Source organism: Homarus americanus, unplaced genomic scaffold, assembly GCF_018991925.1.
Source record: "Homarus americanus isolate GMGI-L3 unplaced genomic scaffold, GMGI_Hamer_2.0 scaffold57980, whole genome shotgun sequence".
NCBI lineage: Eukaryota > Metazoa > Arthropoda > Malacostraca > Decapoda > Nephropidae > Homarus > Homarus americanus.
This window is the reverse complement of record NW_024716703.1, coordinates 16183842-16201878: the sequence shown is the minus strand read 5'-3', so window position 1 is coordinate 16201878 and position 18037 is coordinate 16183842. Positions and strand designations below refer to the sequence as shown.

The window sequence follows — 18037 nt, the reverse complement described above, 5'->3', positions numbered from 1 at the left end:
CAGGGCGGGTGACGCATTCCAACTTACGACCTGGATTTGGGTCCCTAACCCTGTCGTAAGTCGGTGTATGTGTGTGTGTGTGTGTGTATACACACACACAATATAGTCTGGGTTTACGCAGATATTTTATATGCGGCACCTGTCCAGAAGCGAGAAATATTATTTACGCGGTAAATGAATGCCATCATATACAAGGCAGGCGGTGGGGCAAGGTGCTGGCCGCTGACGTCAGACTCGCGCCGATGATGTCGCGGACTGTGATTGGTCTATTTAACCTTGCCATCCCTGCCACCCACACTCTAGACCACCGCCACGCCAGTCTGACTGTCCCTGCGTATATTCACTCGTGTCCAGGAACCGGTTTTGTTTTTTCTTTCTACACAATGGCTTCCGCTGGACCCCCTCCACCCCCAAGAAGCCCTGAACTACCTGGCCCAAGCCCAAGAAGGTGCGATGCACCTTAAGCTATGAAGTAAAGTACAAGATCGTCCAGGAGTTAGAAAAAGGCATGAGACAGGTAGATCTGGCCAGACAATATGGAGTGAATGAATCGACGATCCGCACTATCAAGAAGGATGCCGGCAAAATAAATGAACACATGAACATTACCAAGTCTGTAGGTGCCTCGCTGGTGAAACATTGCCACAATAAGTTGCTGCTGAAGACCGAGAGTTTGTTGGTAAGCTACATTATTAGTCAGTCAAGAAGGAACATGGCAGTCAACACTCGGGCACTGTAGGATACGCCCGAGAATTCTATGCAGCAGTGGCAAGAAAAATGGGGGTTGCAGAGCCCAAGCCCTTCAGTGCTTCCGCTGGTTGACTGCAAGGTTTTAAACGACGCAACAAGATCACAAATATTGAGATAGTCGGAGAAGGAGCAAGTGCCAACTGGGCTGCCGCCAAGAATTTTCCCCCATTTTTACAGAAAATTATGGAGGAAGGACAGTACACCGACGACCAAGTGTTCAATATGGATGAATCGGGGTTGTACTGGAAGAAATTGCCATCCAAGACCTTCGTAGTCAAGTCTGCTAGCAAGTGTCGGGGACGCAAAATGCAGGAGCGCATCACCGTACTGTTCACCACCAATGCCTCCGGCACTGCTAAGCTGAAGTTGTCTGTACTGGCGACTACAGATGCATGACATGTGTAACAAAGGTTCCATTCAGTATCTCCTTCATATCTCCAATTAACTACCTGAACCTATAACTAAGCGATAGATATTTCTAATACAGTGAGAAAGAGTGAGAGAAAGAGGGGGAGAGAGAGATTGCTACCATTCGTTGCCTCTGCGCCAAACTCTGGTAGTACAACTATTCATCTCATCTGTGCTGAACGTCTTCTCGTCGCAATACACGTCTTCCCAGAAACAAGCTGGCTTTTCTGCATACACTAATGCATAATCCAGGAGCCTTTCCATGTCTACCTCAGTCAGGTGTGGCTTCTTTGAGGGCATATGGGCATGGAGGTCATTGCTGTAGTGTCTGTTTCTGATTGTCTGTGATGTGTAGGCCAGTCCCAGTTCTTGTCGGATGCTGGGGGCAGTGGTAAAGGGTCTGTTTTGGATGATAGCTGCTATTGCTCTATCCAGCGTAGGCATTGTGCAGCGAGGCTGTTTGGCTCCAAGCTGATGCAGGGTCTGTCCTGTATCATCGTGGCGCTTTATCCACAAGGCCATGGTGTGCTTGGAAACACCGAGCCGCCGAGCAATCGCACTATTGTTCAGGCGCTCTCCATGAAGTGCTATGATTGTTGCGTGTGTTCTCTCCGAGGTCTTCATAATGACTAGCATAGCTATGACTGGCGTATAGCCTATTACAACTCTTGCTGCTTGCTCTGATGGTCTGCCCTTTGCAGATCGAAACTGCTCCGTTTCTAACAGATTCATTAAATTCTTTTAAACGAGCACACTTCCTCTGGCAAAATTCTTTGCTGAACTGTGTTAATTAACACTGACAATGTTTTTACTTTGTGAATTTTACTACCAGTAACCCCCAGTCAACCCCCTATTCTTATCATATATTGTGACAAATTAAAGAGATATAGTTCGTTTCTTAACTCATATCTTTCCGGTAGCTCAGTTACTTAAGCGTAATATTGTATAACTTTCCTACGTTAAAAATGTTTTGGATTTTTTCTGGTTGAGGTCTTGTATTATGTCACTTCTCATCACTTCCTCATAGTGGTTATAATCATGAGTATTTACACGATTTCGTTGTATCTCATAGTACAATATGTGAAATTCCTATACAGCACCTCAATTTCTAGAGTGCCTGCCATTCCTACCGTATGAGGGTAATTAAAAGTAGTACAGTTTTACGGTATAGTATATAATGCTATGACATTATCTGGTTTTAGTGCTATGGGTTTTATATGTATTCCTGATAATTTCTCTGTGGTTACTACACATTATAAAAGGAGTAAAAGCACATTAGTTTTACATAGAATCACACAGTCAGAGGTACCAACCTTACCAATACATGGTGTCAGTCTTGCAGTGTTCATTGTGAGAGCCATTGCACCCAGGGGTGCAGAATAATTTTATGCTGACTTTACAATATTCATATACAGAACATACAGGTATATTACTAGAACAAACTCCTACAATTCTAGAAATGCGAGTTGTAGGAGAATTTTAATTACTTTTGAAAATAAATAGTAGAGGATAAACTCACAAACCATCACCTGTGTAGTCTAATGAAGAGAGGGATGAACCATCAATGGGTTTACAGGAATAGCTATTTGAGATAAAAATAAATAAAAAAATATAAATAAATAAATATGGGAGAAACAACAAGGTCTTCAAATACAGTGGGGTAGGCTATAACGAATCTAATTGGTTCTAGAACCTCGTTCGTTATAGGATTAATCCGTTCCAGGCCCCCAAATACAACAACCTAACACTGTAAAAACTTCTGTGGAAAATGTTAAAAATTGGGTACTTTATCTCACCTTAGTGTTGTTCAACATGCAGGACAGGAGGCACACGGGAGGAGAGAATTGTGGAGAAGAGGTGGAAGGAGAGGAGTCATCCTTCCTAGCCCTCTTTGGTAACTGTCTCACAGGCACTTTGTCTGTAGGGTCTTTTGTTACCTTTGTAAAGAAGGAATCCAGGGTTGGCTGCTTCAACCTTGATTTCTGGACCTTCCAAAAGTAGTTTATAACATTGTCATTGAACACACTGATGGCCTTTTGCACAGAACCAACATCAGGATGATAATCTTCAGCAAGTTTGGACAGTTTGCTCCAGCAAAAGAACGCATCCTTGAGATCTTTGGCTGGAATGATGCGGCTTTCCTCCTTGTCCTCATCCTCCCGACTCCTCAGAAGTTAAGCTCTGCTTCAGTGTCTCGTTTTGTTCTTTGTGAAGCTCAAGCAGCTCCTCAGTGGACAGTTCCTTACTGTGCTCTTCCACCAACTCCTCAACATCATCATCATCCACTTCCAGGCCCATGGAATTGCCCAGAGACAAAATTTCATGAACAACAGCCTCTTCTTCTAACTCTTAGAAGCCTTCAAAGTCTCTTTCAAGGACACATTCAGGCCACAATGGCCTCCAAGCAGCACAAAGACACTTCACAGTAACCTCTTTCCAGGCTGAGGTAATTAAAAAAAACAGCGTCTGCTATATTGAAGTGACTCTTCCAAAATTCCTTCAAGCTAACATCACTGGAATAAGTGGATGCAAAACATTTTCTAAACAGTGCCTTTGTGTACAGCTTCTTAAAGTTAGAAATTACCTGTTTATCCATGGGCTGGATGAGAGGTGTTGTGTTGGGTGGCAAGAAGTGCACAGTGATGAAGTTGAACTCCTCTGGCAATTCAACCATCAAATTAGGAGGGCGGGCTGGTGCATTGTCCATCACCAACACAGCTTTCAGTGGAAGATTATTCTCCCTGAGGTATTCCCAAACACTAGGTCCAAACACCTCAATCACCCACTCAGAGAATAACTTCCTGGTCACCCAAGCCTTTGGGTTTGACCGCCACATAACACAAGGCGGGTCTTCCTAATGTTTTTGAAAGCTCTGGGGTTTTCTGCATGGTACACAAGGAGTGGCTTTATTTTGCAGTCACCAGAAGCATTAGCACAAAGAAGGAGGGTAAGCCTGTCTTTCATTGGCTTATGGCCAGAAGTTTCCTCCTTGGTAATGTATGTACGGCGAGGCATTTTTTTCCAAAAAAAGTCCAGTTTCATCACAGTTGAATACCTGCTGAGAAACAAAGCCTCCCTCTTTAATAACATTCAAAAAAATATCATGGTGTTCCTTAGCTGCTTCCTTATCTGCACTAGCAGCATCACCATGTCTCACAACACTATGTAATTTATTTCTCCTTCTGAAACCAGTAAACCACCCCTTGGTACCCCTAAACACTGGCACATCACTATCACTTGCATTGGGAGTCTTGGCTTTAAGGTCCTCAAACAATTGTCTGGCCTTCTCACAAATTATAGCTTCACTAATGCTATCACCTGCCATTTCTTTCTCCTTTATCCACACTAAGAGTAAATTTTCCGTCTCCTCAATCACATTACACCTTGCTTTGCTAAGTCTAGAGATTCCCTTAGCCACTTGCACAGTTTTCAACTCCTCTTTATTCTTTAAAATGGTACATATAGTCGATTTAGCCATCCCATACCCATCACTAAGTTTCGCAATGCTTGTTCCATCCTCACGTTTCTTTATGATTTCTTTCTTAGTTTCAAGAGTTATGAGCTTTCTCACTCACTTTGGACGATTCATTGTCACAATTGTACACTTGTATAACAAAATATTTATACAAATAACTCTATTTCCAAATCAAAAGATGAAATTTCAACAATAACAGTGGTGCACTGGCTACACAATGAGACAAAGATGGCGCCCGACGCTCTTGTTGTGGGTCGCGGTACAACAATATTCATGCGCCAGGCGAAATAGTCCCGTATTCATCCACGTTCGTTGTAGGAGTTGAGTTCGTTATAGCATTCTCAATTTTATAGGTAAAACCGTTCGTTATAGGAATATTCGTAGTAGGATCCGTTCGTTATAGCATACCCCACTGTACCTTGCTCAGAAACATACGGCAATAATGAAAGCAACAAAATCCCCCCTATTTGGGGAATATATAAAACTATCTTACCACATTGATCTTTGGTGATGTTGGATGTAGGTATCTGTGAAATTTGATCTCTGGATAAAGGCGGTGGACCTGTACCATCCAGTTGGTTCATGAGTTGGGTTATGATGGCATCTAACCCACCACGACCCCAGGCATAGTCTCCGGGATTAGAAGCCAGGTTAGAAGCTACTAAAACTGGAAATCCTGGTAAATCAAAACCTACAGGGGGTACTGCAAAATCACCCCCTCCTACACTGGCTTCAATCACACCAGAAGTCATTTGCATTATGAGGTCGTGGATGAGGGGTGCCAATGCAGAGTGACGATCCCCTCCACTTACTCTGAAATGAAAAGGCAAAGGCAGGTGGTAAAAGCTACTCTACTTGATGACAGACCAAAAGTCATCCATCCCTCAACATCTGTTAAAGCACAATTTGGATTTTCTATTAATATCCTGTACCCTAACTACTGCATGTTCACTTTCATCTTATTTCCATGTTGACTAGAAACCTATTATCAACTCACTTTAACTCCAAGCACATCAAAACCAAAAAATAACATAACAAACCAAAAAAATCACTAAATGGTGAGCATCCTGAATAGTGGTGGAGGTTCTCCCAGCTGACTGAAGCTTTGATGTGACTCGCGAGTGGCCGGCCAATTGCCACACCATAAGCTGTGCCATGTAATTATTCTATCTCATAAATAATTAAAACAAAAAGACTCAAAGACTTTAACTAAGTATGTCTAAAGGCACATTGCCTTCCTCTGTGATGTCAGATGGGGTTTGTTACTTTATCATTATTACAAGTTCATCTTACACAAATTGTCATATACAAAGATCACTTTTCTATCAGAAATTCATTATAAGTGAGATAAATATAGTCTTACATGCTTGAACATGCGAAATCTTGTTCTGCATCAATTACTGCCTCTCAGTAGAAGTATTGTGACTCATCACAAAGAGGATCTACCTACAGTATACTGCATGAGAAAAATCATGATGAAATTAATCTGTCTATCACGAAAGTGAGCCAAATTACATTTGCACTGGAGCAAGTTAGAGTATGTACTATGTGGCTGCCATTCTAAATTTGGCATACACCAATCCACACAAAACCTACCACCTACACACACATTTATATTCAAATACTGTACTGTACTGTACTGCAGCCTCAGGTTAATTCATGACTTTTCAGTGTGATTTTTCTTATTTCACTGCTAATTTAATACTATTTTCCTATATACAGTATACTATACACTACTGCAAAATAATTCTAATTTTGTGAGAAAAGCCTGGCTGGAAGCGTTTTAAACCAACCACCTCGAAGATAAAATTACTGTACACTTTCCAAAGTGTAGTCAGGAAATTACTAAGCCAGTGCTCACTCAAAATCAAAGACATCATCTCCTATACCCAACTATTCACCAAACGTTTACTCCCTGTGCCACTTAACAAGATGTCTTAATACTTAACAGCTGCTTATTCTTCTAGTTCAAGTGAAAATAGAAGAGAAAGAAATTTTATTTAAGAGAATGTTAAAGTTTTGGATGAACTTGACAATGAAGAATATCAGTTATGTCACACTGAAATGAAACTAATGAAAGCCCAATTAACAGCATCAGACTGAAGACAGACAAAATATTTACTCTTATTTTACTGTACTGGAAACAATCATCAATAAGCCAAAAAAGAACAAATATTCCTGTGAATACCAATATGCACAGTTATGTTAATTCCAAGAAACAAATATTTTCACTTACCATTTTAAAATAAATCAACAATGCTCCATAATATAAAAATATATTCCCTTAATGTGTTTGCCTTTGGGACAATTTTTCTTTTACCTGTATTGTATGTATGTATGTGTGTGTGTGTAGACACACACAAGACACATACAAATAAATATAATGGGAATATCCTCTAACAAATACAGTTTTCAGAAACAAAACAAAATTTAGTTAAAATGTGAGTCTACCCTCTAGTCAACTCCACACTTCATTATTAAAGTTAACTTTAATAACAAACCATGGAGTTAACTTGAGGGTAGACTCATTTTTTTTCTGGTTATTTTTGAGAGGTTTTTCCCATTATTATTTTTTTGTGTGTGTTTTGTATGTGTGTCTACACACACATATACAGTACAGGTAAAGGAAATTACTGTCTCGAGAACGAATGGCTCACTGTCCTGGCCACGGAAATGCCAGAAGCTTTAAAACCCCTAGACATTCTTGGGTACATCCAGGGTGTCATCCACGAATTGTCAGGGCATGCTGTACTGTACCAAGGACTCACCTCCGCCGCCCATGTCTTGGGTTAATGTGTCTGAGACGCTGACTTCTGCGAGGACCAGGACCAGAGGAGGAGGCTGCTGGAGATGACACACCTGGCACTGAGCCATCATGAGTTATCATATCCCACATTTCATAAGACTCCATCTCTGTGTCACTGGAGCTATCACTGTCCGAGTCTCGTGCTCGCTCCAATTCTTCAATAAAGCCACTATTACATCGTGGACATACATAGTCCTGAGAACAAATTAAAATAAGATTCAAGACCATAAAATTTCTATTAAAGGGAACAGATGGACTGTCTTAAGTGTAACAAACAATTCTGAAAAAATACCCCAGGAGCAAAAACCTTCCTTAACTCCCTAACCCAGGCATATTCACAATACTGTATGCTAATCAACAGATAATTATTATTCTGATAACTTAAGATAAGAAATTTTCACAGAAAGTAAAAAGCCTCCTCAACCTCTACCCTAAGAGGATATGAGATAATACTCTACAGTACAGGACAGTCAATTTCCAGCTGCCCTCTTTGCTCTGAACAGGGCTTCCTGTCTTTCAGTGTCACATTGCAAATCCATACTTAGCCCAACTTGTCAGTCAAATGCTGAAATGAGTCATCAGATCTTTTCCTACTTGTAGCTTCAAAGCCACAATTCTTGCATCCACTCGCTTCACCAATAGCACTTTCTCCACTCTTTGGCGATTAAGATTACTACACCCCATTCCAGATTCACTACTCTTTCAGAAATCCTTCCTGAGCTACCCTTTCCAGCTCATTTCTTGCATGCAACAGATATCAAGCTTATAGCAGCTCAGTGTCTCCACAACCTGACCTTCTCTTCCATGGTTCACACTACCAGCTCTTAACCCAACTGTGTCGGGTTACTTCTTTTTGTTAGCACACATTTGTAATTTATTTTTATTTTTTTACGGGAAATAGCCAACCGTGCTGAGGTCATTGACCCACAACAGAGCCGAAGGGGCGAAAAAATAAGAGTAAAAAGAAATTAAAAATAGAAAAGAAAAAGATAATATTAATCTATACCACGAAGATGCTGGAAAACCATCTTTTTGAAGTGAGACAGATTGTATGAGTATGGAAACACAGAAGAAGGCAAAGCATTCCACAGTTCAGCTGTGTGAGGAAAGAAGGATGTACTATAAAGGGTTATTCTACTGTGACCGACATCCACAGAGAAACGGTGAGTACTGCGGACAAGATGAGTGTTATGAGCCCAAGGCCTTGCCGGCAATACACAGAATGCCAAATCCATCGAACATTGCCCGTTAAAGTACCTTTAAAAGAGTGTGTGAAGCAACATTGCACCAAAGAGAAAGGGAAGAAAAATTATCAACTAAAGGAGGAGAGTTAATAAGATGAAATGCCTTTGATTCCACCCTATTTACAGTTGGACAGAAGAAGAGCAGTACTCCAAGTAAGGAAGAATGAGTCCCTTATACAGTATACTATACTAAGCAACTGTTCAGGAGTGAAGTAGCTATAGCATCTGTACAGCATTCCCAGCTTTTGGGAGGCAGCTTCAGCAATGTTGTGAATGTGTGGCTTTCATGACATATTTGAGGAAATGGTGAGGCCTAGCATATCTATTTCAGAATTTGGCAGAATGATTGCATCCTGAAATGTTTGGTGGGAGATCATCTAATTTAGAAAGTGTAATTGGTAAATACTGAATTTTATTACTATTGAAGGATTTACTAGAAGAAGAGTTAATCAGGACAGCAGTCATTCTTTTTATAAAATTCCACTTGGCCCTACTAAGAATAGCCTTACAACGATTAATACAAGTAATGAAAGAGGAGTGGGTAACAGGGGAAAGAGATAGTTTCACAACTTCATATGCCCTCTTTCTCTACGTGCAAGAGGACTGTAGCGAACAAACCATTATTGTAAAGTAAAAGTTTTGGTAGAAGATGGGATAAATGCACTCATACCACCCTGTATAACCCCAGCAATGCTGTCAGCACATACCGAGGCATCCTGAGTGGAAAAGCAATATTCATCCCAAGGAAAGTCGGAGAAGAATTCTCGCAAAGATTGTCAGTTTGCCTTCTGAGAGTGCCATAGTTGGCATTTAGATGGGGGTGGGGGAGGTGGTCGTGCCCACTCTGATTTAATAGAAATAAGATTGTGATCAGCAGACCCTGGGGGGCAGAAACTGAGTATGAATAGTGAGAGGGGTTAGAGGTAAAACAAAGATCAAGAATGTTATAAAGTTGATCGTGTCGATCAGGAACAAGTGTAGGGTGTTTAATTATTTGTTCCAGATCATTAAGGAAAAAGAGTGCCTCAGCTCCACCTGGGTCATCCCTTGCAGAGCCAAGCCACTGTCTGTGATGTACAGTAGCTAAAAAAAGTATCTGTGCATACGTTGTGTGAAACAATACGATACCACAGACGACAGGTATTGGGATAGGCATGTTGTCTCCTTATACTATGTGAAAGTAATCACTTAACTGTTCATTTTGTTCCTATATGCCAACTCACCCTGTGTTGGATACTAAATGGCGGTGGGTGAAGACACGCATACCAAACCTACCAAGACATCACAAGTTGTAAGTACAATTTCGGAAGTCATCGAACCAACCCAGTCAGATACTTTTGTTAGCTACTGTACATTGAAACCCCCAAGGCAGAGGATCTCGGTGTTGGGGTGCATGGGTGGTTTTAGTGTAGCATTTTTATAATTATTCATCGTGATGTTTGTCATGATTAGCATTAAGAGCAGGGTAATATCAGAATGAGATCCGCCCCCAATAGTCCAGTAAATCTATGATCAAGTGACCTCTTAAGAAATTACTAAAGTAATTATTCTGGTGTTTTTATTCACCAATATAACCCCATAACCTGAGGATAAAAATCCACTAAAATACAATTGATGAAACTTTGTCACTTTAAACAATATTGTATTCATATACTGTGCAGTACAGGTACTGTATTGTATTGTGCTTTGTCCCAGGTCACTTTAGTCAGCATTTTTTTTTCCACTAAAATTGATAAGAGTGCAACTCTTTGTAAGTGTTCAAACCATACTAGTAAAACCTCGATAAATCAGACTTCAATATATTGGAATTTGCTTTTTTCGAACTCTGAGACGCTCTGATCACCGGAAATAAAGAGTACTAAAAAAAAAGGGGGGAGTAGATTAATAAAAAATCTCATGAAATGAACAACACTTACTGAATTATGTACAGTGGTCTTATCAGATTTGCTATAGGCCTACTGAGAACTAAGACACTTGAGTATGTAAGCAGGCTGGAGCTGATCCGGTGTTGCCACATTCGTCAGGATTATTTATTTATTGATTCAGTATTATTTCTCAGATGATTGGCCTCTTATGGGTTATGGTTCATCATGATTAATATAACATCTTCAGTAATAGAGAAAAAATACAATACTGTATGTAATTTGTAATATGACTTGAAAATAAAAGGATAAGCTGTATCAGAAGGTTATTTACTCAGATGCATTCCTGCGAGAGCTTTCAGCAACCAGTTTACAACAGGAGTCACTATAACACACTGTATAGTATTTGATATGATGATACCTTCCTAAAAACATTAATTACTAACTTTTTGAGTGTTATATGATGGCTCAATTTGGCTACCTGTACACGTATACAAATGATTAATGAATAAACCAGGGTACCTGTATATGTAGATGCATAATACAGTACACTACAATATTACTTATTAAGTGATGATAAATACACAACTGTGCTGTACTAATTTATTACATGTTGAAAACAGATATTGTGATTAGCCAATCAGCTGTTTGCTCTTTGTAAACAATGACTCATGGTGTTCAGTGAGGGATTTTTTTTCAGGAAAGCTGATTCTTTTAGAATTATATTTTATCAACCTGGCACCAAATAATACTAAATTATATGAGAATTGTGGTGAAATTGTATAAAAAAGTGTTAAAGGAACCTTGGAGGAGAGTGGGGGGGAGCCACCCACCCATGCTTACCCCCTTCTACCAGCTGTTCCCAGATAAACACTCGTCTTCCACATACTGTACAGTATACAGTTTTCTATTTATTCATATGACAAATTTTGTAGTTACTTACATACACTGTAACACTTGACAGCAGTGGCGGACTGGGTCAAAAATTTCTACCGGGAAAACTTGTAAAAGGGCCCACTCAAAAGGGTCCACAATCCTAAAACGTAGTCAAAGGAACCATCACTTTGGGGCCCACCGGGAAATTTCCCGGTATCCCGGTGGGCCAGTCCGCCACTGCTTGACAGTAAATAACAATCATCTTGGTGACAACAGTTGTTGACAACCAGACTTACATGTCCGATTTTCAACCCAGAGAGTTCGGTTTCAATTTTTTTTTATTGTCGATGTAATATTATTTTAAAAACCTTGTTATATACTTAAAGACCTTAGTTGTTGAAATGCAGTACAGTGGTCCCTCGGTTAACGAGCACAATTCGTTCTAGAAGGTTGCACGTTAACCGAAAAATTCGTTAACCGAAACCATTGTTTCAATGGGTTTTTGGGTAATTGGTTCCAGCTCACCGAAAATTGCCTAAAGTCAACAAAAAAGGTAGTAAAGTACACTTACTTTGAGGTGTGTATGTAGAAAACTCCTGGATGATGATGATGATGGGAATTAGAATGGGGGTGGAGGAGAAGGGAGACGAGAAGGCATTGGGGTGGAAGAGAAGTCACCCCATGGTGCCATTTCACCCATAAAATTTTAGTTCGCTTGGTGTAATTCAAGATTATTTTCTTTAAATCAACACTGCACTGCATTATATATTGTCAATATGTAATATAAATTTTAAAATGACCAATAACTTGCTTGGAAACACAAAAAAGCGTTTAGTTGAACAGAGTCTCAAGCAAGATGTTATCTCCACTGAAAAGTCACAGAGACTGACGCCTGTTTGGTGTGTTGACAGGCTGTTCGGCGCGCATAAAACTAGTTTCCTTACCTTCAATTATGTTGAATAATTGTTAAAATGACTAAAAAATTTAATATTAAACTTTTAAAATTATTGAATAGTATAATCTTCTTGATATTTACTAAAATAGTAAGGAATTTAAGCCCTAGAACCGATTACTGTATTGGCGGACTAATACTACAGCTGGTGGACCGCCAAATGCAAGCGAAAACATGTTGAGGTCCGCTAGTAAGAACCTCGTTAATCGAGGGATTGCTCGTTAACAGAAGTTAAGAATCTTATGGAAGGTAAATCATTAACCGAAATCTTGTTAACCGAGGGATCACTGTAATAACCTAACTGATTTTCTTTATACGGTTCTGATAAACAGTGTTATCCCCTGTATTACCTTTTTTTCGGACCGGGGTCTGCCCCAAATAGTCCGATTTATCAAGGTTCTACTGTACTGTGAAACATTATTGGAAAAAAGTTAGACTAATTTCTTTTTCTGATGACATAAAACAAGTACTGTACCCTGTATATTTTCTCTATAATTGGCATCATCTATACATACCATACATCTAGACTTAAAATAATTCATCATTCTCTTGAACCACAATTATATAGACATAAATGCTAATGGTAAGAGGATCATGACTGGTGATTTTTTATTTGGGAATTTAAATCACCAAGTTCACAATTATCAAATTATAAGAAGCATCATCCCTGTCTATATGTGCACAGTATCTCAAAAACATGCATGAACAATAAAAAAAATACTTAAGTACAGGTATCATATCATCTGCAGCAGTGACCGCTACTGGGAATGACTGTGTTCAGATTCGATTATTGAACAGGCCTTGATGCAAGGTTTTAAGACTAAAGGCAGCAGCACACTAGGCACCTTTCTTCCATACATGTTGGGCAAATACAGTCCGGCCAGCAAAGCAGAGACGTTTGCGTCACACTGGGTTATTTTGTTTGTGCGTCTGCCCAACACAATGAAAACAACAACAAAGGGATGTCGACAAGGTTCACCATGGATCCTGTACTACAGTTGAGGCTTTGCAGGATTATGCTATAGTTCTGCAATTGCTGAAGGAAGTGAGGCGTCTGCAAATACTAAAGAAAAGACAATGAAGTTTGTTTACAAGTAGCGGGCAGGGGCTGGCTGGTCAAAGAAGACCTTGAATAATTATTCAATAATACTAAAGAAGCTTTAAAGTGATGAATACATAGAAACTTGTCACTGTTTGTGTGTTGTTTAAAATTATTGTTGTTTAACGATTTATTTCAATTTTTGTACACTAACTCGGCCAGCAAAGCTCGCCGCCAAACCATTAGCCATTTCTCATAACAGCCAAAATCCTGCTACTTACTGGGCCGTCAGGCCAGCGGCCAGTAAAATTGGCAACGTGTTTGGAGGAAAGTGCCCAGTGTGCCACCGCCTTAATGGTAGCTTGACACATTGTTGTGAAATAACTGAAACACTGCCTCATCCAGCTTCTGTCAATGCCTGCCCTAGTTGAAGTTGATGATGCAATTCAAGGGTTTACATGTGTGTGCTACAGCACATGTAAACAACACAAAGAAGTAACAAAGGCAGGGCAGAGTAGGGACTGCAAGACATTTTTAAGATGTTAAAATTTCATCAAGAGAGGAATTCCTTTGTTGATGACCCATGCTTCATAAGCATTTTAAGTGATGTAACTGCAGCTGCTGACGTGAATGCAGATGGAAAAAGCAGTGTAATTATCTACTCTTGCATCAATGGTTGGAGAAATTATCTTGGACTTCAAATTTTGAAGGAGGCATAATGTTGCAATATAAAATTACAATATAAGAGTGAAGCCTGGTGAGGAAGCCAAAGTTGACTCACAACTTGTGTTCCAACATCTGTTTACTGTAGGACAAATATGTAATGAACTACCTTTAGTTCTTAAACATGAATGCAGCTAACCAGAGAGTCAGGGATGATTAAACTTCCACTTCAATGCCTTGGTGATGCCATATGGAACCTAACGGACAACCATCAAGATCCACCAAACCATATATGGCAGGGGGTCTAAAAAAGTTAGATAAGGTTAGGTTAGGTCAGGTCAGGTTCTATTAGGATTTGTGCACTGCCGCATTAATTTTTTAATGGTACCAAGCAGATAACATCTCTAGGAATTGTGGTGCAATTCCATAAATTACTTTGAGTAATAACCAATTCCTTCACCTTTACCGACTATTTAACCTGGTGACCCCTCTCAACAGCCACTTCCAAAATATTATGCACAGACACACAATGACAAAGAAACTCATGCAAGGAAAAACAACAAATAGGATTCATGATAACGTAATGTGTCTTCACAGTACAATTAGCAATCCCGAAAAGGAAAATCATGGCAAAATGTCCACAGCCACTTGACATACACATACAAGGTAATTATTTACAACTGGCCTGCTGCCGACTTTTCACGGAAAACAATTTTAAAAATGCTGCAATTTCACTGTTTTATAGTGAATACTGTTGTAGTTTTGACAAATGTGTTAGAAGATCTCACAAACCTAACCAGGTATTATTTCACTTATTGCCACTAAATGAATCTCTGGAATTTTATAGTTGCAATCAGTAATTTTGACAATTCTGAGAATATTTTCTTCAATGGCATTTCCGGTGCAAACTACGCTTAAGCGGGGTATTTAACATTTTATTATGTATGTTCATACATGGGGGTACACACGAAAAACACCTAACGATTTTTATAGCACATCTCTAAGATTTTGAGATATGGGACTTCTCAGAAACTATTGATTTGCACCAGTTTGCACCAGAAATGAAGGTAAAATTAGTTCATAACACATAAAAAATCACTGGAAAAACAGTTTTGAATCTAATCAAACCTAACCACCAGGAAAACACAGTTTCAACTTAGATTTTGTATAGTGACAAGTAAAATTTACCCATAACCAAAGAAACCTACCTAACCTTACCTAACTTCCTAGCCATGGGGCTCCACGTACCAGACCTCCCCCAACATAGCATATTCAACAGAAAGATTTTCCTATGATATGGTGTAATTTTATGTTTTTTTGTGGACGTGAGAGCAGCCACCCGGACCCTGCAGCTCATAACTATACTGGTGTCGATCAGAGAGCATCGCGTCAATATGATTGGCTGTTTACATCCAGTAATGAAGCATCACCGCCGCATTATCGCCAAGAAGACAAAGTAGAGAAACATAGGCACCAAATAATCATCTACCAAAGAATCATTGAATTTATAGTAAAGCACCGGTCTTTCTATCGATGTTATTATTATGTATTTCACAATGATCAGACATTTCTAAGACATTTTTCTTCTATGATATTTCCGCCGGAAATTAAGGATAATCGAGATATTAATTTCCTGATGTATTATTATATTTGGCCAGTCACAAGTCTCGCCATTTGTTATTTACATCTCGCGGAGAAACTCTGACCCCCCCTCACCCAGTGCTCTGTTACCTCTGTGTCAGCTTTTTAAGCATCTACAGTGCATGTGGGAGTTCCTTATTGGCTATAGCGAGAGGAGCCTTATTATTAGGCAAAAATTTTTTGTCTTGGGCAATGAACAATGCGTGGGTACATCGGGAGCGGAGATTTTAATTTTCAGTACCACATATGGCTGAACAGGTTGAAGAGCTGTGCCGACATTGTGATCGAGATTATTTTACGTCAATTGCCGAGTTTCATCAGAAAAATAGTGAGGCTATTTCATTTTTTTAGAAAATACAGTGTATTACCGAACAAGGTTCATATCGATTCAAACAGTGACGACTCAGATGAACCAGATGTGGGGGCATGAACAAACGGGGGTCCCAGGGGAGCTGGTTAGGTTTAGGTAAGGTTTGGTTTGGTTGTTTTCTATTTTTTTTTACACAAAAAAAGGTTAGGTTAAGTTAGGTTACATTTCTTTCTCTGTTAGAAATGTTTTCCTCTGGTTTTTGATGAGTTTTGAACGATTTTTGCCTTATTCTCCATTGAAAATCACCTGTTTCTGTGATTTACCCAACAAAAACTTCAATTTTCCAACATCCTCCCTAAGATTGTTGGGGGGGGGGGGGTCTAAAAAACGAGTGACTTCCAGCAAAAATGACTATCTAATTCGTTCGAAACTCATCTAAAACCATATGAAAAAACATTTTTAATATACAAAGAAAGAACAGTGCCTTTCTATAAATTTACCAAATCATTTTCCAAAGAAATTATTAGATCAGAACTCGCTGGTGAAAATTAGCACACATCCAAAATTAATAAAAACCTGCATAATTGATCTAAGCCTGTGGGTAAATTAGCATTTTCAACCAATATGGCTCTTGTGATGCGTTTTATTCGATTTTCATATTAAAACCCAACCTACCCTAACCTAGAATCTTAATTAACAGTGGAAGGGCCAACAACTTACGTATCACACACAATAGCAAAACTGAAAAAAATATTTCGAACACATCTAACCAATCAATCTTCATATCAAATATCGAAGCTGAGAAAAAATGTAGGTTTAAAGATATAAGAGTTGGTCTGACGGTAAAGGGTAATTAGAAAGAGTATTGAAGGATAAAAGAATGACACAACTTTCCCATGTTACATTACCCAGCCATTTACACCTGTTAATCCTCACCCAACTACCATTACCATCTCAAACAACTCCCATAAAACCATAAAACTTACGGGTAGTTGAGGAGTAATTTCGACATTGCATTTATGACAGAAAAATCTGGCAGAAGACGAGGCTGTTTCCACTCCTGCTTCCGCCATTTTCGTTGACTGTCGGACAACACAACATTCATAATTCCTTCAACACAAGTCATATACGTCATAATAATTCCATGAAGCTAAATAAAATAATAAATATATCACAAATAAAATAACTCTCCTTAATATTAATGATATTTTGATATATTAACCACAAATTAAAATGGTTATGTACATTCCAAAAGGCACTACCATACTTGTCATCTGATGTATTTTTTCTTCTAGGACAAAGAGCGAATAAGAACATAACGGTAATTTTTATCAATGGATTTTATCTTTGAAACCGTAAGATGTTAATTAATAATTCAATCTGAAACTATACAACAAGTAGGTGGGCTGCAATGCTAAGGGAGTGAATATTAGCTGAGTATTCGTGAACTGTTTAAGACAGTAACGTTAGGTGAAGATGTAGTCTAACGTTATCCAAATGTAACTGATGTAATTTATTATTTTATGGTAGCTAAATGTTATGTATAGGTATATATTTTGTTTTATATTATTAAATTAATATTAATTAAGTGGATAGTACTGTATATATATATATATATATATATATATATATATATATATATATATATATATATATATATATATATATATATATATATATATATATATATATATATCAGTTTAATGTTAGCAGTAATGATAGCTGTGTGTGACGTCAGTTGAAAGAAACTATACTCGTATAGTAACTGTATACAGTAATTGGTAACGTTATTTGGGTGCATTAGTTGTTAGGTAAGTCTCTGAGCGTCACTGTTGGCAAGTCCTGGACATGTTATGTACCGATCAGTGGCGAAGAGGATAAAAGAAAAAGAGAAAACAGGTATTTTGCTAACAGTAAAAACTGACAGTTAAGTTGCGGCAATGCCAGATTCAATTACCTACTATGTATTACCAAGTTTAGAGTCGCAATTCTACTTTACAGTGAATGGAAT

The 18037-nt window shown here is 38.8% G+C and overlaps 1 protein-coding gene across 1 annotated transcript in view; it reads right to left on the bottom strand.

The window, feature by feature from the left end:
* The window catches only part of LOC121858315 (E3 ubiquitin-protein ligase RNF126-B-like), a gene marked incomplete in the record, with an annotated part of 60407 nt that extends 43293 nt beyond the window's left edge, over window positions 1-17114 (bottom strand). The window contains 3 exon segments of the mRNA XM_042354655.1: window positions 5127-5446; window positions 7402-7634; window positions 17013-17114. Of these exon segments, the coding sequence (XP_042210589.1) occupies window positions 5127-5446; window positions 7402-7634; window positions 17013-17099 (640 nt within the window).
* Window positions 17115-18037: the final 923 nt, after the last annotated feature.